Consider the following 27,083-nt stretch of genomic DNA (forward strand, 5'->3'; position numbering starts at 1 on the left):
TCTTCTCAACACCCCCTAAACTGTCACGTTAGCTCCACTTCTGCATCTGAATAAAAATGAAATTTTAGGTGATGTTAATAAAACTTCTAAAATGGAACCCCATGCAGCAGACCCTTTTCATTCCTCTTTGCACAGCCAGGCCTCCTTTAGCTTGGAGGTTGTCCTGTCCAGCAGAGCATCCAGTTATCCAAAGCCAGTTCCAGAATCTTAATCTGGCAATTTAAAGATAAGCTAAACAAATACCATGGCTGCCTAGGAGCTCCCACTGAGCAGGAGAAAGTTCTTGTAAACCAGTTTCCATGGCGTTAAACCAGACGCACAGGACGAAATCTAAGTGTGGCATTTTCTGCTACAAAGGTCTCTGTTGAACGGCCCTTGCTCCTCAGAAAGGATTCAAAGGGCCATTTCAAATGCCATTTTCAAAGACAAAGCTAACAGGATTCGTAGCTGCAGGTTCTCCTGTTTTCCCTCCACGCTCTCTGCTACTACCTACTGTTTTCACAGCCCTCTCTTCCCACCTGATGCCCTAAAGAACCAAGCAGCATCTGAAGAGAGAAGAACCAAATCATCAGCTGGAAGACACAAAGACCAACACAGTAAGGGGAAAGAGAGAAAAGTGGAGAGGTCTGTGAAAGAAGAGAAGTTTATTTATCATAAATACAGATCCGCTAGGCATGCAGTTTACCCCACAGAAGAGGCAAAAACCCTGGAGACTCTCCAGAAAGCCACATGCTGGGAAGCTGTTTCCCAGTTATTCCCCTTTCTCCACAGCAAGATCAGGATGAACTCGATTATCTGGCAGCTCGGTGATCTTTTCTGCCATGGGATTGTACTGACACGTTCCACCAACAGTACCTGTGTCTGCTAATGGCAGCAATCTGTCTCTATGCCAGCTAACTTCTCCTGCCTCGTCAGAGGTGGAGGTTATTTAACAAACGAATTAATTCTGCCAGTGCTTGTTCAGAGCACAATGGTGCACAGGGATTCGTTCGCCAGTGGATGGGGGGGTGTGTGTATTCACAGACCTAACTGGGAATCCTGCTGTCAACAACTGTTTTGGGAAAAGGCCATTTCTAGAAACAGAACGAAATGATGCTCTCTAGGCTGTGTCAGAAATTTGGCCGTATCGTTTTAGCAGCAACCTCTGGATTTTGTTCCCACTAAGAACACCGCATTTTGAACAGGTTGATGACGTATGATGTAATAATTACAACTGGCTCCTCCCTGTGCAGTGAGGATTGGAAGTCCCCTGCATTCTCCCTGGCCCTCTGCCCCGTGAGCCCCTCGCTGCACAGTGCGTGCAAGCAGACGCTGCAATAGCTGACAGAGTGACTGCTCTTGAGGCAAGAGATGTCAGCACAGAGTTCATCCTTCTGTCCTCTGGGGCTCAGTTCTTCTCCAGGATTCTGGTGAGGAGCTCATTCAGCCGGTTCACCATTGGTCTGGGATCCTCGTTCAGTCCTGCTGCTATCATGGCATTCTCATAAATCTGAAAAAGAGAAGAAAGCATTAAATAAGCAGCAAGAGCGAGCTGGATGAGAGCTGGGGAGGAAGTGAATGTCACTCTCCAGAACTTGCATGGTGACACCAAGCATGTCTTCTAGGCCATCTGGTAGGAAACCACAAGTACCAGAAATACCCAGAGTGGGGACCACAGAAGGATGTGATTCTTGCTCGCTACAAGGACTTCGCCCTGTTCCCTGCCACACAGGGTCTGCAAGCTGGCTCAGGGGTGGATGGTGCTGCTTCTAGAGAAGGCCTGGCTCTCACCTGATCAAGCAACAGCTGGGCCAGATCAGGCTGACTGTCCTTCAGCTCGTTAAGCTTCTTAATCAAAGCATGCCTGTAAGAGTGAGAAAGATCAACACTGAGACTTGGTATTTTTGGACACAATGAGAAATTTATTTTCAGAATGAGCAGCTAAGCCAAGTGAGAGAGAAAAGGTTCTACGTAAAGACAAAAATAGCTCCAACATCCTCAATTCTGTTCCGAGGGCTTCTCTCTTCTCTCCCATCCTGTCCCTATAACCCCATGGTCCTTAGAGGGCTGGACACAGTGTGGGTGGCTCATGTCGACTGTGCCATGCAGCCTCACACACCGAGGCACTGTGGCACCGACTGCACTTAATGGGGAGGGCTCTGCTAATTGGGAGCATTACATTGTCTCCTCTCTGCCTCCACCCCAGAAAGCCTGCAGTAACCCCAGGCCTGGCACTGGTATTGCTTCCCCCTTACCCCGTGTTGATCTCCAGGGTGGGCTGCAGGAGCTGGGCACGCTCCTCTTGGGTCTTGGCCAGCTGCTGCATGCGAAGGAAGTGGCGGGCAGCCCCCATCTCGAGCACAGTGATCATGGCAGGGTGGGTGTCCAGCCGTGTGGTCACCTGTGGAAAGACAGCGATCAGTGCTGACATGGAAAACGCACATGGGTTAGAGGTGGGCGTTGTTTCAGCACAGATCCACACCAAGCCCCCTGCACGATTCATCCCGACCCCACAGGAACTGCCTAAACCATCAGGAAAGCTGGGGGCCCAAATGGCCCCACTGGTCTGCAGGCGAGACAGTCACCAGTCTGTTCTTCTGGTAACCTGAACATGAACTAGTAAAATGGGCTTTGCTCATTACACGTTAAGACGTGGTTCTTCCGCTGCCATGCCGACCATCCAAATGACAAATGCCAGCATTCACACCATTTACAGGAAGGAGGCAGGGAGCAGAATGATTTCTCTCAAGGCCCAAAGGAAAATCTTTGGCAGCAGATCCCCAATCAACCACCATCTTTTTTCCCTAGACTATTACCTCCATGGATCTCCTGTACTACAGAATACCTACCTTAACACCAGTGACTCGAGAGCCTAAGGCATTTCTCATCCAGGCCGTCAGATCCTCAGCCTCTTTCTCTGTCAGACGTGCTGCAGCTGGCAGGGGAAAGAGAGCGCATCTGAGCACGCATCTAGGGCGTGCCAACGGGCAGTGAGCTTTACTCCTGAGCTCACTCCATTTCACACCTCCGTTTATCTGTTCTCTTGTGGAAATGGGAAAGCAGGACCACTCGGCACACACCCACATATGTGCCCTGGTCCCAGACCGTGCCATACCCAGAGAGGGCAGGCTCATGCCCTGCCAATGCCTGCCTCTGTCAGGGCACCAGATGCATGCACATCGTTAAAACTCCAATCGTGGAAACTCCACACGACGTTCCATCTGTTTAAATTAGCAAATTGCTTAAACTTTGATCCCATGGGATGAAAGGGATCTGCAAGAACCGCACATTGCCTCAGAGCACGAGAATGGCAGGATGGAAAGGAGTGCTTTTGCTCACACACTCGGGAGCTGCAGGGCTGCAAGCAGCAGGAAGGGGCAGGGAAGCCTCATGATACCTGGGTGGCTCTCCTCAAACTTCTCTTCCTTATAGTGATCAACAACAATATCCGTCTCCACTGAGATCAGCTTCTTCTTGTCAAACTCACGAAGGTGCAAGAGTGTCAGCTCATCAAATTGCTCATAGCAGAACAGGACCTGTGCCAAAAAAGGGACGGTAACACGTTGTTTGGGATGTAACAGCACTTCCTCCTTCCCAAGGCAACTCCGCACCAAACAGCAAGAACATCACAAGGGAAACCAGCAGGTTCAACCCCATGGTGACCATCTCTCCGGGCCCCAAACGAAAGCAAACCCTTGGAGGTCTTCGTTCCCATGGGTGGCAGGTCTGCAGCTGAACAGGTCCTGCCGCCCCACAAAAAGTGAGAACCAGCACTGCCTCCACTCCTGAAAGGGCCACCTGCCCACAGAGGACAACCTGTAAGACCGTTAGCAGCCCTGCACAGCAGCTCCTAAGCTCCTCTCTGGGGTTCAGCAAAGGCATTAAGCAGATGTCAGAACTAGACATCTGCACAAGTACTAACCCGCCTGCACACAGTGTGCAACAGGTCCTTCCTGGCCTCACGCGGCAGTAGCCAGTCTGCGTGGAGACAGAGGGAGCCGGGGCAAAGATGGCGCGGCGGCGGGGTCTACCACAGGCCTCGCCGTGCTCCGAGATCCAGGTGAGCCCTGACCACTGAAGCAGTAGCTCAGGGTGTTCCCCTGGCCGTGGCACGCTGCTCACCCACCTCCATGTCCTTTTTCTTCATGGCCTCAAAGTATGGGGAGTGCTCGGCCAGGTGCCGGTTGGGTGCACACAGGTAGTAGATGTTTCTGCTCCCTGCCTTCATGCGGGAGGCGTAGTCGGTCAGGCTGGTCAGCTGGCCTGTGGGCAGGGCGGACGATTCATAACGTAACAACTTTGCTATGTCCTCCTGGAAGAAACGTGCTCCTGTGAGCTGAAGGCAGGCGACTGTAGCTCTACCTGACCCAAGACACCCCTTTGTAGCACGTAGCCCTGCCTGCAGCCCTGCAAAAAGGCTCAGGGGATTCTGATCCCTCCTTTCCAGCTCCAGATATTAAGGAGGCAGAAAAGTGACCTAGAGAGGATGTAGCTCAAGCTCTACTGGAAACGGGAATCCAGGCAGAGGACAACAGCAGGGGGAAGCCCTACTTTACTGCATGTTGTAGTTCATATTGCATCAGGGAGGGCTGACAACATAGTGTAAGTACCAAGACTCTGCAGGATCTCGAATTAAGTGGGAAGCAGCACCCAGTCAGAAAGAGTGAGAATTAAGGCACTAGAGGGTATGTAGGTCGTCTTAGACCCAGGAACACAAGTTACAGGCGTGTAAGATTCACAGAAAAGTAGCAGCCCCCCTCATCCCATGTCAGGGTAGAAGCCAATACTCTTTCCCACCAGCTGCAGTGCTTCAGGACTCCTGGTACCTTGACATCCTGCTCTGCTAACGTGACAATGCCCTCTCTCATGAATACCCCATAGTCCTCAAAGAATTTGGCATATTTCTCAGGGTCCTTCTTGCTCTGGTCAATGAAGAACTTGATCAACCTCTTCTGCAAAACATCTCGGAGCTTCCTGCAGCAGGAACAAGCCTTTTTAAAGATAGCTGCTAGACCAAGACAAGAGATTTTACGTGAACATCTCTCTCTCCCAGTGTTTTAGTGACGCATTTGCAAACATGAGGACAAAGAAAAAACCCTGGGTCCTCTGTCTCCTTTCTATCATGGCTTTACATCTGTTCTTTGTATCTCACTCAAGAGCAGCTCTTCGGCTGGAGAAATAGCTAGAGCTGTGGTACAAATGTACTGCTAAAGCTCGAATTTTCAGTAACTCATGACTCAGTGATGCTGCAGTACATCATTAACTACTGCTACGTAATTACTCTACTCTTAAACATGGGAAGGAAGCAGATATATAAGGGTTACACTTGGACGAACCCTTTCTGAAGGCCTGAAAATCCACAGTGAAGTGACAGGGTTAATTTGGTGACTATAGTGAAGGTAGAGGCATTTCACCAGCTGTAGAACACAAAGTTAGCCATCAAACGTAACAAGCTAATGAGAGAGCCTACTCTCACACTTCCTTCAGGTTCCAACAATGCCAGGTGCTTGAGAGGGGACTTGGAAGGACAAAAAGTAAGGAAAAACCAAAGCCAGATCTGAGAGGTTCTTAGAGGAGACTGGCCTGCCAGCGGTCAGTGCCACTGGGCCTCAGCACCAAACGAAGACCCTGCTGGCTGGCACTCGGTTTTTGACAAATGCGTGTGTGAGCACAGCAGAGCTCTGAAGGAAGTCTGGAGACAAGATGCACAAGGTGGTGCTTGGAGATCTACACAGAAATAATGGTGACACTAAAGTACCGCCCAGCTTCCTAGTATTGACAGCTGATTTACTGTCTGGTTTTGTTTTCCAAACCAGTTGGTGGTGCAGACCAGACACTTTAAATAGCAAACCCACTGTTACTGTTGTAGACTAGAGATATCAATGCATGAGGGGCACGTGGCCCAAGCAGGTGGCAGCAGATTGTATGACACAGGACGCTGCTCCCACATCTCGAGACGTGACCAGCATGGCTGAGAAACAACTCGCTTTATAGACCATAGAAATTCTCAAGGATGGAAATGCTGCAGCTTGCATGCCAGGTCCCTCCAAGGCCCTTCATCTCACAACGTCCCCTCTTCAGCCAGCAAGAAGCCAGAAGAGCCTCAGCAGTCCACAGGATCTACCTCTTGCTTACCTGATAAGGGCGCTCTCCTGCAGCAGCTCCCTGCTGAGGTTCAAGGGTATATCCTCACTGTCCACAACACCTGCAACACAGAGCAACCCTTCAACAGTGAGGCAAACCCAAGTGCCCAGCTCAGGAGGGCAGCCTCTCGCCTCACTCCCTGTGGATGCCATGGTCCACAGCCCGCTATTCCTGGTCCCAGCACACACCTCTAAGAAATCGCAGCCATTTAGGCAGGATGTCTGCAGCTTTGGTTTGGATGAGAATTTTGCGGCTGTAGAGGGCAACGCTGGAGCCCAGTTCCCTGCTGATGTCAAACATGGATGGTTTCTGCAGGAACAAGAGACAGAAGGGTAACACCAGCACTGTTCAGGGTGCCCGGCTGCACACTCTGCTGCAGTATCTCTGCACCAGCTGACCAGGTCACACTGTGGTCTTCTCTACCAGTGCTGAACCCAACGAGAGCCGAAATCTTGGCCGTCCTCCCTGGGGACTTTACCTGATCCATCTCCCCGCTCCTGTTGTGGCTCATTACCCCCACAGCTACCCTGTGGCACCCAGCCCACTGCAGAGATGCCACACTGGATATTCCTCCTTGCAGTTCTGCAGCCTTAGCTGCCTCCTTTCCCTAAGACCTCTCCTATTCTCTCCTCTTCAGAGCAACTGGGCAGAAATCCCACTGTTCCCTGGACAGAAGGGCACGTACTTGCTCAGGCACGTAGAAGATGCTGCGGATGTTGAGGGGAGCGTCAGTCTTGTAGTGGAGGACGTAGCGGGGCTTGTCATAAGCCTGCGCTATGAAGCGGTAGAACTCCTCGTGCTGCCACTCACCAATGTCCTTTGGGTCCAGCATCCAGAGTGCCTGTGGACGAGCAGGGAGATGAATACCCATTAGCTCGCAATACCTGCAGCCTCACAGCGCCAGGCTCTTCTTTCAGACTTACACCTTCCCTCCAGGGCACTGGAGAGCAAGGAATTACGACCTTTCAGACAGACACACTCCCCTGCACAGCCCGAGGGCAATGGGATGTATTATGGTTCAGGCACATTATCACAGACTAACAAATTACTGCCCGTCAGCTGATCTGGGGTCACATCTCAGAGGTACTCTTGCCCTGCAACATACATAAGGCAGCTTTGTTTAGCTCAAAACAAAAGGGATTTAGCTGACACCCATTGCCTCACACCTGCTACTGGCCCAGAGCATCCTGGACAGTCACCACAGCTCAGCTGACTGGCCGTGGTAGCCCAGTACCTCAAGGCCTGACCAGCAAGCAAAAGAAGAGTGAAACTTTAAGTGGGTCTGTTGCAACCGGCCTGCCTCCCTGATGGAGGTCACTATCCCACCACAAGGTCAGCTGAGTGCTTGTGAAGCTCCTCCTGGATTGCCTGTTTTCTGCTGATTTATTTTGGAAGGGTTCAGAAGATGCTTCGTGACCACTTGGCCACCCCTGCTTGCAGGGTCAGAAAGTGCTTCAGCAGTACCGTTTCACACATCAACATGCGAGTTAAAATCACAAGCTCCAGACCAGGACCTTCTTCCCTGTGGCCAGGTTTTCCACCTGCTCTAAACCCCCCAACACTTTCTGGAGCGTTCAAGTCCATGCTCACGCCACATTTCAGTTTTTCTTACCGCAGCAAAAGACTAGCATCTAGCAAAGACCTGGAAGGTTCTGTCCATTTAACAAGCACGGGGACTCAACTAAGGATCTAATGTCTCCAGCTGGGTGAAGCCCACTACACTCACTGCCACTCTGTTCTACTCGAGCCCTAATGAGTGACAAGAGCAATCACAGGGGGCAATACAAACATCCAGCCCACCCTCCGCCTACCAGTCCAAGGGATTCAGGGCTCTGTCAGCCCTGCCACACTCCTTAAAGCTTCTTCTGCCTCCAAGCCTTGTTCCACAAGTGGCTTCATAACATCTCCAGCACATGCAAGTGTCCTGCAGGGTTTGCAAGATCACAGGTAGGATTACGGACTCGACTGGGTACTAAAGGTGCTTTACAGCAGCTGTTGTTAGGTGGAGTGCTGCCTTCCCAGAGGCTTACTTGTAGCTACAGTTATCACAGTTAAGACTGGAAAAGCCTCTAACTCCACACTGTCCACATTGACACGGCAAGCATGTCAAGGGCTTATCTAGGGAAATCCGCACCAGGGACCTAACTATGGCTCTGTTTACAGTGAGCGGATGTTGATGCGTGGAAAAAGGCAAAAACAAGATCCTGGATAAAGCAAAGGCCTGAAACGGGAGCACAATGAGAATAAAGCTGTTGCTGTATCCCAAGGGAAAACTGAATTTCTGATAAGAAGATAAAAGTACATGACTATTAAGGGCATTTCACCCCTCGCTCTAGTACTATTCTTCTCTAGGGAGTCTGTTCTACTGATAGTTGGGTAGAAAGAGCAAACAGCTGTCTAAATCTATTTCTGGGTTTGTAATTTAAAGGAAACAGCTAGAAAGCCTTTGGACAGAAACACTGTTATGCAGGAATCCAAATAAATAGCAGTGACTAATAACACCAATTACAAAACCTTAGATAAATTAACATGATAAAATATTTAAGTACAGTCTTGAAAGTCTGTGCATTCAGTGCCACATTCCAGGAAAGAAAAAAACCACACACACGCTCTCTACCTGCTCTCTTAGGTGAGGAAGCTTTAACCAACCAGAAAATGAGATGCTGGAGGAAAGTGAGTCATAGATTTTTGTTCTGAAGATAATTAATTTCACCTAGGTGACTCCTGCAACTGGGCCAAGAACTTCTGACTAAAATGGATCTGCCTGCTATATAGTTTTTAGCGGTCAGATAATGCCAGCATCAAGCAGTGCTCAGCTAAGAGCTGTGGAGAAAATCAGGCTGTGAACTGAGCCACTAAGAAAACCAACCATTCACTGGCACTGGCTATCCCGTGCTGAAGGAGAGAGAGAACTGCAGCAAGAGGTGTCAGCACACCAGCCGCGTGAGCAATCCCTACATCACTAACATGTTACCTGGCTTAAACAGTTAGAATAAGCATTATAAAGCACTGAAAAAATCCTCCTGATTAAGGGAAGATCCAGAAGATAACTATAAATAAAAACTGCTTTGCTGATCTGCAAAAATTCTCTCCAATAAATGCAAACGAGCAGTTCCAGGCATGACTTCTACTGGATGGTCTCCTTTTGTTCGAATTGACTCATCACTACAGGGTCTGTGATATCCCGGACAATCCTACCCTGATTTGTAGGGACAGCAGTGGCTTTATTCTGTTTCCTGTCTCCAGTGGAGGATTACAGCGGTTCCTCTCCGACTGACCTGCCGGTGGCCCTCCTGCTCACCTGTAATGTGTTAATTCTTCTCCCATTGAGGTACAGTGGGAAGCTGATGAAGTTGCTGTATTTTGTCACCACCTCTGGAAGGGAAAGAAGACACAGAGGATTCACGTTCGTGAAGACAACGCAGTAAGAATTTCTTCAGTAGCAGCAGGTGAAAGGTGAGGAAAACCGCTGTAAATTCACCTCCCACTCAAGGGACAGCGACAGACTTCACACAGCCCCTCAGCAGGTAACAGCATTTCCCCCCCTCTACTCACCCTTGACTCGGTCTTCATTTGCAAACTCCTTGCAGTCGTCTTTGAGATGTATAATAATCTTAGTCCCAGTTCTGACACCGGATGCTTCTGCAATCTCAAACATTCCTGAACTAGCATAAGAAACAGACCCCATGTTAGCTTGTGCCTCGGATACATCCATGATGGGATATAAAAACGTTTTATTAAACTAAGAGCACACACAACACTTCAGTGCCAAGAGGAAAAAGAAAAAAATCTTGAATGCCTGAGAAGCCGCCCCAAAACATGTGTCTGTCTTCCCTACAGCGACTCCAGACCCAGGACACGCTGCTCTGCAAAGACCCCGGCAGCCTCTGCAGAAAAGGAAACAAACTTCAAACAAACTTCAGGTTGTGTGGGCCCAGCCTTCAACTCCTCTCCCACATCCCCCAGTGACCGTAACACCCAGGCTCCTGCTTTCTCCCTTGACAGCTCCGACTTGTCTGGGGGCTCTTCTTTGTATCTCCGCTGGCGTACGCCGTAAGCGGTAACGATGACAAGCAGCTGTGCTCTTTCCGGGTGACCATTCCCACCCTGTCGCTAAGTGAATGCCATACGGGGATCAACCGCTGGTGAGAGCGCTGACCCAGGGGAGAGACGGCAGCAGCGACGACGGCCAAGCAAGCCTTCAAAGCGCGCCGCGGTACAGACTGCGGTGTACAGCAGCGTGACTGCAGCCCGAGACAGTCTGACGTCTCAGTTACAAGATGTTTTTTCAAGAATTTAAATAACTTTGTAAATTCTGTACTCCTAGGAGATTTTAAGGAGATGCAGAGCTTTTCACCCCCCGAAGCTCCAATTTCAGCACGGTCCAGCAGTCTACAGCTCTGCCACCACAGATGTTTGCAACTTCAAGCAAAAAGCAAAGGATAAGCACACAGATCTGACCCAAAGACACGTGCCTGCAGAGCCACAGCACTGCTCCAGCCCTGCACTGCGGGTGCCCTCGAGCAAAAAGCGAGGGGACGACTAGACCGAAGAGATTAAATTTGTCTCTCCAGTCTGGGGCACAGCTAAGATGGTTGCCTGCCAGCAAGGAAAGAACAGGAGAGGCAGGTATTCTTGTTTGTCCATGATACACCTGCTCTAACAAAGCAAGTTTGTCCCTGTGGTTTTTGCCCCGGCACATTTGGCTGTATTTTGTCACCATGTATAATCTGAGCAGGACCTAAACCAGTAAACCTGGTCATGAAAGACCACACCAGCCCTGCCTTGCTTTGCACAGCTTTCAGTCCATGCCTGGTCTGGGCGCAGCCCGCCCCACGCTTCCACCCCACTCCACAGCCTTACCCATCTGAAGACCAGTGGTAGCCTGGGCTCCCCGGCTCTGCGGACTGTGAGAACACCTCCACTTTATCAGCAACCATGAAAGCCGAGTAGAAACCTACTCCAAACTGGCCGATGATTTTACTGCTGGCTTCAGCTTGGCTCTGCAGCGCATCTAGGAAAGCCTGGAGGAACAAAGGTGATCTAAACCAGTGTGCAGTGAGTTCAGGTGCTACTGGGAGGCTGCAGTCCATCCCCCAGCAGGGCTCCTCTGAGCACTGACACAGCCCTATGCCAGGTACCGCGGCCTCGCAGCCCAGTACCCCCATCCTACACCTCTGTGTCAGCGCTTTCAGGAGGGTGCCCAAGGAAAAGGGTTTCTCCCACAGGGACTGCACCTCTGGAAAAGGGGAGCATTGCTTAGGGCAACACTCACTGCCACTAGCAGGAAAGGAAAACAAGCAAGGGCTCATTCAATCAGGAGCACAAAACCTTAAAATGTTGACTCCAGAGATGGAAAAAAAAAGTAAAAATCAGGTACATATATATAGCATCTTGCCAGCATGAGGACACAGCTGCTGCCCTCCTGGACACAGGGTGAATGCTGAGCGAGTACGTGCCCCTCCATAACAGTGGCCTGGGGAAGAAGGCACTTGCTTTTGGGAGCGAGGGCAGCCAGGTGCTGCAGCATCACACACAGGGCCCATTAGCGCTGCTGGGGCACCACGGGCCTCCCGCGGCACACAGCAGAGACCATGAAGAGCTAGAAGACTCCACAGGTAGGCTTCACCTTCCAAGAGGGGTGTAATTTCACAGCTGGGCTGGGGGCCAAGGGACGAAACGGAATGAGAAATTACTGGGAGAACAAAAATGACTGTAACTGGAGAAGACTTTTCTCAGGGGGGAGAAGGGGTGCCTCATCCCAAGTTACCTTTGAGCCTGATCGAGCAATGGTACCGAGGTTGGAAACCAGCTCCTCCTGGGTCATCCCAATACCTGTGTCCTGAAAAGAAAACAGCAATTGTAGCTGAAATATCCGTAGAGGAGCATTGCTTTAGCAGGCAGCAACCTGTGATTCCCACTCCATCCCAGCCAGCTGAGCAGTAAATGCAACAGCAGACAACCTGCTGTGACTCCACCTGCACATGGTCGGGACAGTGGGCTCAAAAGGCACACAGCTCCGAGGGGCAGCCACAGCTGCCTTAGGGCTATAAACCACCAGAAAGTTGAGAGGCTCAAGCTTTTTGTTGAGAGAAAACAAAACCATGCCAAGACAGGCTGGTTTCTACACCCCTCTAAAAACACACAGGATGACAGCGCTGGGAAGAGACCTCAACTCAGTCAGAGCCTCACTATGCCGGCTGCTGTGCATGTACAGAGACACTTTCCATTCCTGAACAGGTCCAAAGGGCAGCTGAGGAGCAGTGAGAAGCTGCTTATTTCCAATCTACAGATGGGGAACTGATGCCCTCACACCAGGAATCAGTGGCAAAGCAGTGAATCCCTGAATTCTCAGGTAACGCAGACCCTTGTCTGCGAGCCCCACGTTTGCTGATCTCTGTCTACCAGCGGCTTTTCCCTCCTCCTCTCCCCCCTCACATTGTGCTCCACAAGACTTGAGTATGAAGCTGTCCATGTTCACGTCCCCCAGCCCGAGAGCTGAGCATTGCAGTGGGAACCAGCTAACCCCAGCTGGAAGCACGGCACAGCAGCCACACCTCACGGTGCTCTGTCCAGGCTTCTAAGGTACGTGTCTCGTAGTCTTTCCCAGTTTAATCCAGATTTGCACTCCCGCATGCAGATAAACGACTCCCTGCTGCTAGCGCACACCCCTCAGGCAGCAGATCCTGCAGCACCATCCAGAAAAGGCTGCAGCAAGCCCCAGGCTGCAACTTCATTTGTTGCCACAAGACATTTGCATGACCCCAAGGCAACACAGGCAACAGCAAACCCCAGCGACAAAAGGCCACACAGGACCCCAGCAAAAATCTTTCCCACTTTGTAGTCCAATGTATTTTCAGACTTGCTGACACGCATCTTCCACAGAAGCAAAGCGCAGGCTGACGCCCTCCAGGATGCCACTTCTGAAAACCAAGCGCCCCAAATCCCAGCAGCTTCTCTGCCTGACAGAAACATCCCGAGAAGCCACTCTTACAGGTTCTCTGAGCCACTCCAAGGCAGCAGCGTGAAAATGAGACAAGTGAAAGGTGATTCTCGTTCGCGTGAGGAGTTCAGCTCTACTCGAGTACCTGTGAGCACAGCACTCACAGCAGCTCCGCAGCCGCACACCCAGGCGCGGGCTGACGCGCTCCCACGGTTGTTAATGCAGGGGTGGGATTGGGCGTGTGGGAGTCAGCAGAACGAGCTACAGCGGAACTGGCTGCTGCTGTATGGCTTGGAGGGGAGATGCCAGAGTGAATTCTGGCGCAGCACGCCTCTACCACCCGTGTGGGGCACTTAGTGAGCGTATTTGCTAGCAAAGTTAGCTAATATCAGCACATATTTTTTTTAATCCAGTGTTTCACATCACTGAAGACTCAAACCGTGGTCAACTTGTGAGGTTATCGAGCGAGGTGCCACGTGGGTAAGATGTTTTTCTGCATCCCCACAGCAACACCTTCCACTTGCTTAAATATGGTAAGGCCAGTCAGTTGTCTTGGCTGAGAAGAGGGATGATGCCTGGTAAGATCTCAACAGTGGGAGATGAAAAGCCAGGAAAAACAAACAGGGTATGGCAAAATCTCAGGAATCTGACATGGTCCCTTCCCCCAGGGAAGAAAAAGCCAGAAAGAAAAGTTTTCAGCATCTGGTTCAGGTTTTGTTCATGCCAGACCCTGAACAGAACTCTTAACTCCTCTGATCCACTCCTATTTATAGCACAGCATGTCATTCCCAAATTCCAGTATATTAAAAAAAAAAAAAATATATCCCTATCCCATGAATTTATTTGGCTATTGAATTCCAAACTCCCTGCCAAACTTATTGCAAAATGCTTAATGACAATTCCTGGAGACTAGTTTGACGAGGGTGAATCGCAACGAACAAAGAGCGCGTGGCTCAGAACGGTCTGCTCCCCCAAGAGCGCCGAGCCGCTAACGGGGAAAGCGGAAAGCGTCCTTTTAGGTGGCCGGCCGAGGATCCTGGCGAAGCAGCCGCTTCCTACTGCGGGAAAACACCTGGGCGGATGACGAGGGAAACGCCATCAAGATTCAAGCCGCTCTCGCAAGCGTGCGCGTTTCCTGCGGCCGGCCTTCGCACTGCGCTTCTCGGCTCCCTTCACCAGATGGTGCTGCGCCGGGGAACGGGGAATGGAGCGGCGGCGAGACGGGAGCTGGGCTTCTGCAGAGCAGGCCCTCTTCAGCGACGGGCAGCAAACGAACCTGCCCAGGAACAGCCCACCTCAGGCTGGGCCGACGCAAGCGCTGGCGGCGCTAGCTCCATGAAATCCAAGGAAAGAGCTGGCGGGACTTCCGCTGCCCTTCTCGCAGCGCTCTGCTCGGCCTCCAGGCACCCTCGCCAGGAACCAGCGTGTCATCGCACAACCCTCTGCGAACACCTTCTACCCGTGATCGGCCAGCGTAAGTGCAAGGACTGCCATTGCCCCACCGTTAACGTTGCACCTTTTCTTCCCCTGCAGACTGTTTCAAGCCTTCCTTCCAGTCTGCAAGAGAAGTTTTATCAGGCTGAAAACAGCCACAGCAGAATTATTCGTAAAAGCACGAAGCAAATTGTACACGGGGCTTCACAAATGCAAGACGTGAGGGATATGTTCAGAGTTCAAAGCACCAAATGCTTCCCCGCAGCTTGGAGAAACCAACCACTGCATACCATGGAACAGAGTTCAGTGCACTGACGCTTCGTTAGCTGAAGGTTAATTACAGAAGCCGTTCTGTTACTCAGCAGAGCGACAATCTACTCGCCTGGTTGAATTTCCCTTCTGGGATTTCTTAGGGCGCAGAGCAAACAGCCTCTCCCTGAACCATCCCCTCTACAGCCCCGTCCCTCTGCAAGACAACACAACGGGCTACGGACCTTCACCCCATCTTCTGAGGGACGATGAAGAGCACTATGGCCACGCTCGTTGAACACACATCTACATTAAGAAACATTTCCCCCGAAGAGACAGCAGCTGAACGCTGATTTTGGGACCTTCTGTGTGCGTGGAGACCGCCCAGATACGAAGCTTGCTGTTGAACTGCACGGGACCTTTGTGCTTTCTCTGCACTTTGTTCTAACCTTTGCGGTGTGGGTGCTGGACGTTTGCAAACAGACTGTTTTGTGTAACGACGGCTGGAGAACTGCCTGGCACGCAGTACCTCGGGGCTCCCACCGTGAAATCCACCGTGTTTGCTCCGCAGCCCTGGAGGACCTCTGTCTTCCCTGACGGAGGGGTAAATGAACACCTTCGGCCGCACTATCTGTGTCATCAAATCAGTCAGTCCACAGATCTTGTATTCCTATTATACTTTTCGGCAAAGCAGAAACAAACTGCACATAATTACAGCAACAAACCTAGTTTTAATCAACAAATTGCTTAGTTTAGCTGGTAAACAAGACCCTAAGTAATGTAACATCTTTGCTCATTACCGAAGTCCAATTTAAGGTATTGCAGAGCCTCGTTACACCAAACAATCCATTAAATAACCACTAACTGCAGCTTTTGCCACGGCTGCATCTGAAAGGAAGCTTGCAGTTAGAGGTACATGTCTGAGCTACTGTGTCTTTCATTTCGCTTTCCTGCGGAACGAGCACTTGAAACGCTTATTTCAGAGCAAAATCTCAACGGGGCATCAGAAGAACGCTGACTATGTTACAAAATAAGGACATGCTGCTTTCACCTACTGATAAGGTAGTAAAATCCCAAAATGTCCGATTAGCAAGTGTCCCCCCTGTTATTTAAATACCTTGCTACAAGAGACTTAAAATTCACAAGAGCGGGAGAGCAGCCGCACCGGAGCGGCGTTCTGGTTTAGAACCAATACGGCATCTGCAGCAGCAACGAACTGAAGAAAAAGGCACAATAAAACCGATGCATAGAAGGTAATCTTGGCTTAATACATGGAAGCTGTCCAGTGCAGAGAGCCTGAGGTTTCCTTTCCAATCCATTATTTTCAACAATGCTGAGCATTGCTACAGGCTCAGCCGCCCCCCATCCAGGTCGAAACACCCTCTGTTCAGAAAAGTACTTCCTTGTACCCAGTTCGCATTTCCCATTTTTAAGTGTGACACGCTCTCATTCTGGCACAAAGAGAAAGAAAAGAAAAGATTCTGCACTTCCTTCCCTAGGCCGCAGGTTATTTGAGATGCGTTTATATTTCTGGTTCTCTACCTTATTTGTTAGGGATGATGCAACAACTGGAAGCTCCAACCCACCCCTGCAATCAGCGGCACATTTCTGCAAGCTTAATTCCACCTAAGGCTTGTCCAAGTACAGCAGCTTTACCCCCCATCTCTACCTGCACGTTGCCCATCTCCTGCTCCCCTGCTCCTCAAGCCCAAGCGGCAGATGGATGCTGCGGTGCTGCGCACAGCTAAGGACGCAACCCCCTCTCTGCAGCCTGGTAGCGCAGGGTGGCTGCCAGGACACGACCCAGCGCCGAGGGGGACCGACTCCCCACCTGCACCAAGCTTTGTTGGACGTGTGGGTGCAGCTGCATCGAACTGCTAAAGCCCAAACATCTCAGCTCCTCGTTAGAGCCCCAGGACAGCCCAGTCCTTGCTGCAGACGCTTTATAACTGGTAAGCCAGGAGAGATCTGCTCAGTGATACAGGGAGCTTGTTGCAGGGAGGAGTGGTGTTTGCAGTCATTTTAACTCCTCCCAAACACAGCAAAAGTTGTTTTGTGCCTTCACAGACACTGATTTTGGATGACTGCAACAGTGAGAAGAAAGCCCAGTCAAGAGAGCAAAGAGAACTGAGCAGCCCGAGCTCTGGCAGCAATTATGCTGCTTACCCGTGGTAAGACGGCAGTCACACTCCCTCACGCAGCAGCAGCAGCAGCTATTAGCTCTGTCAACATTTCAAACAATTTCCTCTCAACTGCTAGCACTCTCAGAGCCCTAAATTAAGCATCAGCATCCAGCGTGGCTCCGGTCCCCGAGCTCACACAAGCACAGGGTTAGCACCAGACACAGCGGTAACACCCACTATGCCACGGCCAAGAGCCGGTCACCAGCCGGCCACGGGGAGCCTCGTGCAGGCGTGGAAGGAGAGCTCTGAGGTCACAGGGCTTTGGGGTCTGTAAGGGGTTCTCTGTTCCCACCTCACAGGGTCATAAACCACGTCCATAAAGCCTTAGTGCACAGAACTGCAGAGCTCTGCAGATCTGTCCTCATACCCCTAACATTTTCAAGTGGAGTTTCTTAAGAGATCTGACCTTGCAGGCTGTGGCTGCAACCAGATGGAGCTGTCCTAGAAACAGAACGAGGCAGTTTTCGAAGGGCTGGAGGAAACTGTGGAATTTGCTAAAACATCAGGACTTGGGTGAAGGAACTGAGGTGGTGTAATCCGGTGGACTAGACAGGGAACATTTCCCTCCTAGCAGATACAACTCTTGGCAACGCTCAGGTAGGATATCCCCAAATGAGGACATCGTATTAAAATTCTGAGTCTTGCTATGCTTACGACTGAAGTTCAGTCCTGGCAGAGAAGTAAGCAGAACTGCAGTCACGTAACAGAGACAAATGTCGTCCTTTACTGGAGCTTGATAATCCCCCCCAGGAACATGCCTGTAATGGAGTCCATCACACATTACAGACCCGCCTTTTCTCAACTGGTGAGACACCAAGAGATGCTGCAGGGCTTGGAAGGGAGAGATGCAGCAGAGCCAGGGGCCCAGAGGAGCACGAAGATCTGAGGACGAGGACCTAGGGGTCACACTGAGACAACGGGACCTTTCTAGGAAGAACTGGGGTGACCATTGCTACAGATCACACGAGGAACCTGCTGCTTCGGTTTTGTTGGGTGCTAGTGAGTACAGAAAACAAAACAGCAACTTAAGGGGCAGGTCCATCTGCCTCAATCCTTGCTGGCAAGTTTTTTTGCACCTTTGCATTCCTGAAAGGTCAGGGAAATGTTCCGAAGGAGGCTTGTTCAAAGTAATTGTTATATGCGGTATGTTTCTTCAAGAGGTTATAAATAAACCCTTCACTGGAGGTAAGGAGCTTTAGGCACTACTGAGAAGACAAACCTATTAAAGGAGATTGGAGTAGCGCTGTTCTCTCTCCCTTCTCAGAGTGCATTACTGCTGCAGTTAAAAGCCTCCTAGTTAAGACTCATTTAGTCGCATTAGAGATGCGCAGGCAGCCAGGTACGGGGTTATAAAACGACAAATCCCTAACGTGCCTAATTGGGTATGACGTCGAATGCACCCTATCTGCAACGTGGGCAGCCAGGTCTCTTAACCAAACTGCCAAAGAAGGGGACATCTTCTGCAGTTACAGGGCAGCAGTTGTAAGAACATCTTGATGGAGTCAGAGCCTACCCGTCTGCTATGATCTCAAAAGGGAAAGACGAGAGCAAGACAGGAATGACACCCTACTCGAGGCTAAACGAGAGCTCATTAAAGAATCGGTGTTGCACAGCAGCCAGAAAAATGCAAGAATCGGGTGTGATAGGAAGAGCAAAGTCTCTGCATTACGGTTTGAGAATCTTCGGGTTGGTGACTGTGCTGCCCACTGACGATCACTACCTTCCCCATGGCAACCGCAGCTGCTCGTTCTGCGGCGAAACAGAAGTATAAAATAACCGAGCAGCCTCCAACAGCAAGTGCTTTTGTCCCACGTGAAGAATATTAGACCGCATGCTTTCTGTGTGCCACCTCGCCCCTGGAGCTGCTGTCTGCCTCATTCTCCGCTCTCCTGAGAAGAGTCCACGTGCAAGTCCCTTGCACAGCGGACACTGGTCCACGAGGAAAGTTAACAGTTTACAAGTCACCAACAATCAAAACCAGGGCTGCAGAAAGGAGCACAGACAAGTGCTACGGTACTGCCACAATGTATAGTCCCACCTATACGTTAGGGCAGAGCCTCAGCATCCGCTGGACTTGGCCTGTCCTGGAGCAGGAGGACATAGAGACAATCAGCAACGGGAGGTTCTTCTCAACACCCCAGCATCTCCCAGCGACTGAGGTGAGAAGGAAGGTCTGCGAGCTACCATGTAACACCTCTGACTTAAGGAGGTGACAAAATTCCTTCCAAAAGGTCAGGATGAAACCAGACTCCCAACTTTTCCACCAGTGAGAAACGCACACACCCAGCCTGAAGTGCACCAGACAAGGTACTGGGAGAAAAGCTACTGGTAGTTCCTAATAGCAAAGGAAGGAGCAGCAAATTTTCCTATGGGGGCAAGTGTGGAGCAGATAAATTGGTGGTTTCTCATCAAATCCTAAGGTTATGGCCTCATGAACCAGAGTTCAGATGAAGACGAGACACTTCTGCAGGCAGGCTTGGGAATCCACGGGACTGTGCTGCCACTCAGCCTCCACTGATCCTTCCCGGGACAAAGGCAGCAGGGAATAACGCTCTCCTGTTACCAAAGGGAGGTACCTGGATCGTGATGGTTCCCTTTCCACTGTCTGTCTGCAGATGGATCTCCATCTCCAGCAGGGCCTTCCCCTCTGCCATCAGCCGGTGACGCAGTTTCTCCAGCGCATCGCTGCCGTTGGAGATCAGCTCCCGGATAAATACCTGGGGACGAGACACAACCTGACACTGCAGCCAGTCCTCTGCACGGGACTCCCAGAGACCTGGGAACTCGTTGCCTACACACAAACTAATTCCCAGCTCGACAGAAAAAGAACTGCATTTCCCCATTATCTGCCAGGAGAACAGTTTGTCTGAACCCAGCGTTAAAGTGCAGAGGCTCTGAGGCTCACAGAGTCACCTGGCCATATTTCCAAATTATTTAAAAAACACGTTTTCAAGATGTCTTAAGAAAACATCATTCAAGAAAGCAGGCTGTGTGAACAGCACGGGACTTGCTGGGAAACCGAGCAGGCATTCTCCCAGCGAAACTGTTTTGGATGTACCCCTTGACAGCGACAGGGCTTTGCCAACAGAAAATCTGCCAGCAAGTAGTGGTCTCCTTACCTCCTTCTCCGAGTACAAGGAACGGGCAACTATGTCCAGCAGTTTCTTTGTTTCAGCCTGAAACTCGTGTTTGGAGGCTGCACCTAGGATAAAAATCACAAACGCACCTTTAAGGCGCTTCAGCAGGGTCCTCTTGGGAAGGGGGGCAAAACCGCAGTCTTCCCACGTTGCTTCGGCTTCTTGGGAGTGAAAGCCGGAAGCAGGACAGGACACAGGTAGCAGTGGCCTCCAACAAGATGACAACAAAGGTGGTGTTTACACACCCCTATGAGGCAGCACGCTTTGCCAAGCAGACGCTTGGCCTCCGCACCTCAACTGCTGGCACACAAACCTCCAGGCAGTCAAAGTCTGCAGTACCAGCACATCGGTCACCAGGTCTGGGCTGCAGAGCAATCAGTAAATGAGAACTGAAGGGTGGTTCCCTTTGCTCCTAACGCGTGGCTCCATGCAACCACTCTCTCAAGTGCCCCCCATGGTTTATAGCCTGCCCTCCATACCCTTCCTTGACTTGATTTCCAAGGGAATCATCTGCACATGCCCTGCTCCAAGAGCTTCTACAGCCAGGTGTCATTTCTCATGCCCAAACAATACTCGGAGCCTTAAGCAGAAAAAGGCAGATTCTCAAATGCCTCTGTGGAGCAGGCAAGGGAGTGCATACGTACAGCCACCTGTGAGGGTCGGTAACTGTGCCCAGAAAGAGAATTTCCCTCAGAAAGAGTAACACTACAAAACATCTCAGCTGAAAGACCATCCTTCGCCTTTTAAAAATAGCATTTCTCCTGCTAGAGGCACTAGAGACCCTGAAGGAACGTGGGGGAAGCCATGGGTCACACATCACCTCTGCCACGCCTTGCTGGCGAGGTCCTCCATTCCCCGGTGACAGGGGTGAAGCCGGGGCGTGGACAGCAGCAGGAGCAGTGCATCAACCCTGCTGGGGGATTCACAGCCTGGCAGTCACAAAAGCGCCTGCCAGAAAAGCCATGGGAGCACGGAGTTAAGGTGCTATTTCTGTGCCTGAATAACTCACTTGACTTTGCTTTAAAGCACCTCTCCCTGGAGATGTGCGACGCAATTCATTCTCGCTAAAGGGCTGACACCACTTGTTAGACCCCCGTGATCCGCAGCAAAGACCCGGGCAGGCACAGCTTGCTTCTGGGACAAAAAGTCTCTTTAGGCAAATTCTAGTGCCTGCAGAGTCTCTACGCATACGCATGACCATCAATTGCCCGGCTAAGCCCACAGATGCAACTTCTTCCCGCAGTCTTGATGGCCTCATTTCTCAGTAAAGGCCATTCTGATTTACACACTCCAGTTTCGGGGAGGTGATGGTGCAATACAGATTCAGACTGCAGTCTGCCAGCTAGGATGCGATGACCAACACCTGCACCTCCTTCAGAGGCAGAATCACTACTGGAGAAGGCTCGCCCACACAGTCAGGGCACAGCTGCACCCAGACAACACTGTCCCGGGTCTCCCTGCACCCCAAGATCGCTCCCACAAGGCACCTACGTTTGCGCCCACCTTTCACATTCTCTGTGTCACTGATGATGGTGTGCAGGGGCTCTTCTTCCTTGCTCTCCGCCGTCTGCGTGCTGTATGTCCGGACAGCAGAAATGCTGGTGGCAGGAACGTTGTACCGGAGGCTCCAGCGATGGAGTATTTGTCTTTGGAGACATGCTGCTCCTTTTACTAGAAGACACAATTCAAGATATTTCAGTGTAAGTCACAAGTATCAGCAACAACAGGAGCACTCTTTAAAGGTCCCACCTAAGCAATCCTGTGGGGAGTTACGCTGTTCGAGCAAGACTGAAGTTCCCTCACAATCAAACACCCACCATTTCCCTCCGGCACTGCCTTCACTGCTTAAGAAGGGCAAGTTGCTCATTCCCATACCCCAGAACAACTCCAGCCAGCCCTGTTTGGTTCCTATCAGCCAGCTGAGCAGTTACTTTATGGCAATAAATATTTGGCCCTCGACTGTCCGAGCACAGGGATTACATCCTCCAAGAAAGCCAGCGCTGGGGTAAACAGCAGATGCAGCAACGAAGTCACTTGTCAACAGAGCGACAATGAGAGACGAGTCAGGAAACGGCACGAACCCCGTTAAGGACTGGACTCCCGGTTCTCCTCCCATTGTGCCCAGGTGAACCGAACAGTCTTCCTGCCGTTGGGGGATGAAACAAAGCCAAACCTGGCCACAAAAAGAACATTTACAGCACTACAGAGCTCGGTCCAAAGCCAGTTACTTGGTGTGATTGCTGAGCTGTAGTGAGAATGGCCTGTGGCAGAGCAAGAGCCTGGAGGGTGTAAATACGGTTGGACTTGATGATCTTAAAGTTCTTTGCCAACCTAAATGATTCTACGACCTGCACGTGCAGCTGTGCTGGCGGCAGGCGGTGACTCGGCTGTTTTGGGGGGCAGAGGAGCGACCAGGACGGCCTGGGCAGAGCGGGGAGAATCTGGATAAGCAGCAGACGTGGCTGGGAGCAGTGACAAGCCCAGGCTTTTCTTACGACTCACTCTGGGCTTGCAGGCTGTTTCATCAAGCGAGGAAAGGAGGCAAACTCTGCACCCCAGGCCTGCAAGAGGCACATTTTCAAGGTGTTCTTTCTTGAGATGAATGGGTAGAAAAACACCCACGACTGAACTGAGAACCATTAGTGTGGTGAGAGTCCCAAAGTGCACTTGTGACGTCCCTGGAAACAGCTTCTTTGGCCGCCTACAGCTCTCCAGTCCAGCTGACACGCTGGGGGAGCTCAGCTCCCCCCTGAACCTTCCTCCACCTTGTCACGGCCCTTGAGTGAACTCGGCATCCCAGCCCTTTCACCAACGTCCCTTGTCATCCTCTAGCTCATCTTGGGAGGTCTCAGGCTCCCTTCACAAGTGCTCTGCAAACCTCCTGCCCGCCTTAGCAGGTACTACAGCCAGTACATCATCGAGAGCAGGTTTTGCTGCTCCAGACCATCAGGCTGGGCTCTCGCTCGCTCCAGATCAGGTGAATGTGAAGTCTTGAGCCTTAACAGTGCTTCTGGCTCCTGTGCCTCACCCCCAAGAGCTGATCGAGGAGGCTGTCAGTCCTCATTCCTCCTCCTCCTCCTCACAGAAAGCTTTGAATCAAGATGCGCTTCTCCAGCCAGAAGCTTGAATTACTCCCTAGTCATTCTGCCCTTAAAGAGCCCACAAATAGTTCTTAATGCATCTTAACACCTCCTACACACGTAACTGTTCGCTCTCTGCATCACAAACAGTTCTGCCGCATTATCGCAGGACACGTTCTGTATGTTTCATTCGACTGTCTTTGTTGGGCTCATCCGAGAAAGCAACAAGGAAAAAAGCCCAGGTGACTGAAGCAGAAAGCAGCGCAGAACTCACCGTGAGTGGCCGTCCAGCCCACCGAACTTCAGAGAGGAAGGGCCTGAGTCGGCCCAGGGTTTACATATTTTGTTCACGTATTTACACAGGGTTTACATATTTTATGCTTATTTTATGCTAGACGGTGTAAGGGACTCTGAAAAATCGGCACTTGTACGTATGCACACGCACACATTTCCCAACCAGCAGAAATAAAAGAGGCAATGTGGCTCCCTCCCTGACTCCAGGATCTGAAAGAGCAGCAGATCAGCAGCAGCTCTGTGCTAACCTTAAGGCAACTTCGATCATCAGATCTCCAGGCAGCAAGGCCCCGGAGGTTACACATACACCCCCCCCCCACCCCATAAGCACTAGCTGACTCTGGAAACGATTACTATAATTTTTGATGTATTCACGTTTTTTGTTTCCCTGCCTCTAAAGCACAATAATAAATCACCACCCATCAGTTCAGAAGTTATTTTTGGATGTGTGTAATGTTTGGTCTTATCAGCCTTAATTAACAGCCTGTCCTATGCCAGGTAGAGTCAAGGCTCATTAAGTGCAAGCGGCAGCATCTTCAGACCATCTGTCTCTTGCACAGCCCTTGCCTGGCCAGGAGGGGAAAGGCTCCAGGCGATTCTGGGTGTAAACCCACAGTTATCAGGGCACAAAGGCTATTGAGAAAGCATCCACTGAGTTAACAGGGTAAAGCGATACTCCAATTAACCCAAGAAACAAACTGCTAAGACCAAGAGACAAGGAAGGAATGGCTCTTGCCCCGGTTGTGCGCTGCGGTGTGCCGGGGCAAATAAAGTCTTTTTATATTGAATTATTCTAATGCTGAGCTTTATCACAGCCCACATACCTTCCCATTTGCATCACTGCCCCACCTGCACCATAAAAGATGGCAGATTACCCACATTACTCCCCAACTTCCAGTTCTCTGTGAACCCTAAGTGATCCTGTAGGTATGACCACAGAGCAGCCTTGCACACAGGGAACACGCCACAGAAAAGAGAAGGACCCTCAGTCTCAGGGGCTCCCAAGTCAGTTAGAAATTTAGGGTGGGAAAACGAGCACAGAGCGGTACGCGGCTCAAAACAAAGGAGAATTTAGGTCAGCAGAAATTACCATAATAGCTTGATTGCTGTGCAGTCGCAAGCCTGAGGATGCTCTTGCAAAGAAGAGCACCAGCAATACGACGCTTCCAGCTCAGATCTCATTAGAAGAACGGGCTCTCTAGCTGGGCACCAAATCCTGTACAAATCTAGGGAGAGGAGTCCCCAACACATCTCCCAAAACACTCTGCAACAGCTTCAGCCTTCAGCACGGAGAGAGGCAAGGGAAAACGCTGCCAACTTTGCACGGCCGAAGGGAAGAGGCGGCTGTCCCTGCAGCCAGGGATCTCCACCTGCATCCAAGGACACCACCTCCTGCTCCTCCCTCTGATTCCCACCCCACACAGCTTCTGCTCGCCTTTTTTCTCCCCTGAAGGACGTGACTGACAGGTTAAGGAATAAAACTTCGGCTCTGCTGGCGTACATCTAACCCGAAGGAGGCACACGGCTTCTTTCTTGGACGCGGATGCTAACAAGCCACTGGGGATTTCTGTGGTGGAGGAATTGAATTGCCCAGAAACACCGAAGTGGCACTCGATGGCACAATAAATTACAACAATCTGACCCTGATAGCGACCCTATTTTTCACGTGATTTCCCCCGTCTTCAGAACCCACAGGGAAACCACAGACCGCACTGACAACTTACAAACCTGTCGATTAGGAGCCAGACGACAGAGAAGGAAATACTGAGCACAGCTCGGGCTGCTCACAGCTGGGAGAGACAAAATGTGCAGGAAGCTTCTCACCACGCCTCGGTTAACGAAAACTCATGAGCACGTTTCCAGACCTGCGCACTACAGCCTCGGTAAGACAACGCCTCCCGTAACGGAGACCTCAGAGTTTGGATGTTCTCAGCTCTCAATCTTGCCAGGTCTCTAAGTGAAATCTTGAGCTCACCCCCGGGAAACAAACCCCTCAGGCTCAGCTGGCAGGTCATCCATCGCATGGAAACGGCTGGGGAACAGAGCCGCCGCCTTCTGCTCCTCTCCCAGCACCCAGTGGACTGGACATGCCATGCACCCTGTATGAGCCAGCAGATGAACCTGGACATGCTATATACCCTATATGAGCCAGCAGATGAACCTGGACACGCTATATAGCCTATATGAGCCTGCAGATGAACCTAGGCATGCTATATACCCTATATGAGCCTGCAGATGAACCTGGACATGCCACACACCCTATACAAGTAGATGAACTTGGACATGATACATGACCTGAGCATGCTACACACCCTATAGGAGCCAGGAGATAAACCCGGACATGCTATATACCCTATATGAGCCAGGAGATGAACCTGGACATGCTGTGTGACCTGGACACGCTACACATCCTATAGGAGGCAGCGGATGAACGCGGACATGCTGCGTGCCCCGAACACGCTGCGTGCCCCACACGAGCCAGATGAACCTGAGCATGCTGTAGGCCCTATACAAGCCCATAGGAACTGGCCTCCCACCCAGAGGCCTGGCTGTTTAGAGCGGCTGTCGCCGCTGACCGGGAGAGCGGGAGCCGCTCCCGGGCCGAGGGGCCGGCATGGCGGCAGCTCACCGCCCGCCCTGCGCCTCCGCAGAGCTCCGTCCCAGCTCACCTGCGGCCGCCCGCGGCCCGGCCCCGGCCCCGGCCCCGGCCGCGGGGCGCAGCAGAGCCCCCAGGCACCGCCCCCGCCGCGCCGCTGCTGCCGCCGCCGCCGCCGCCATGCCGCGCGCACGCGCCTCCCGGGGCCCCGCTCTGCCGCCGGCGCCTGACGATGGCGTCACGGGGAGGGAGGTGCGCGGGCCGCCTCGGCGTGCGGACGCCACGTGACGCGCACGCACAGACGTCACGCTCCCCCCCCCGTCGTCGTGGTCCTCCCTCCCCACCCCCCCGCCCCGGCTCCCCTCGCCCGCGGCCCCGGGGACCCGCAGGGCCCGAAGCCTCGGGGCTGGCGGCGCCCGTAGGCCCGACCTCCCGGCACGGGGCGCCCCCCGGGCCGCTTCCGCGGCGCTCTCCGACCTGCGGGAGCCTGGCCAGCCCCTGCGCTTCCTGCAGCCCCGCCGGGCCCGGCCACCATTTGGTGTCGGCTCGTCAGCTGCTGCCTGAGGAGGCCCCGCGCAGGTTTCACGCTGCAGGACGAGACGCTCGGGCCGAGCTCCTCCAGGAGGACCCTCGGCGCCGCCTGCAGCCCTTCCACGTCCCTTCGCGCTTGGCTCCGCTCAGGTCGCCCCACTTGAGCATCGGCGAAGCAGATCCTAGCCCGCTCCCCGGGCCCTTTCTGCTGCGGTTTTCCAGGGCTCTCCATCTGCATCTTGCAACAGAGCTTGTAGCTGTGGCCGCCGAGTCCAGGACGCCACTTCCAAACCTTTCCCGATGGTCAAAATCCCTTCCATGTTTCTTCTACCCTGAGGACTTGGTAGTAACGGGAAGCCAGACACGGGTTACAAAACCACCCGCTTCTCCCCGTACAGACACCCGTGAGGGTACCGCGCAGCTAACAACCCAGCGTTTGCTGCAGGGACCCCATTCCACGCCACAGGTTGCGGCAGAAGCTCCGCTATCGCAGCCGGTGGAGCTTGGTTTGGC

General features: G+C 51.9%; 1 protein-coding gene across 1 annotated transcript; it reads right to left on the reverse strand.

Annotated features, from left to right (window-relative positions):
* Positions 1-1,285: 1,285 nt before the first annotated feature.
* TRAP1 (TNF receptor associated protein 1) lies at positions 1,286-26,221 on the reverse strand (the record flags this gene model as incomplete). Its single annotated transcript, XM_082006786.1, has 18 exons — positions 1,286-1,489; positions 1,771-1,843; positions 2,235-2,380; positions 2,829-2,914; positions 3,377-3,515; positions 4,106-4,291; positions 4,806-4,953; positions 6,115-6,184; positions 6,312-6,432; positions 6,809-6,964; positions 9,425-9,498; positions 9,679-9,788; positions 10,987-11,147; positions 11,894-11,965; positions 19,509-19,649; positions 20,052-20,134; positions 21,573-21,740; positions 26,113-26,221. The coding sequence occupies 18 exons, from the start codon at positions 26,219-26,221 to the stop codon at positions 1,388-1,390; spliced, it is 2,145 nt and encodes a 714-aa protein (XP_081862912.1). The 3' UTR covers positions 1,286-1,387.
* Positions 26,222-27,083: the final 862 nt, after the last annotated feature.

This window comes from Phaethon aethereus, assembly GCF_964289735.1.
Source record: "Phaethon aethereus genome assembly, chromosome: 15".
Classification (NCBI taxonomy): domain Eukaryota; kingdom Metazoa; phylum Chordata; class Aves; order Phaethontiformes; family Phaethontidae; genus Phaethon; species Phaethon aethereus.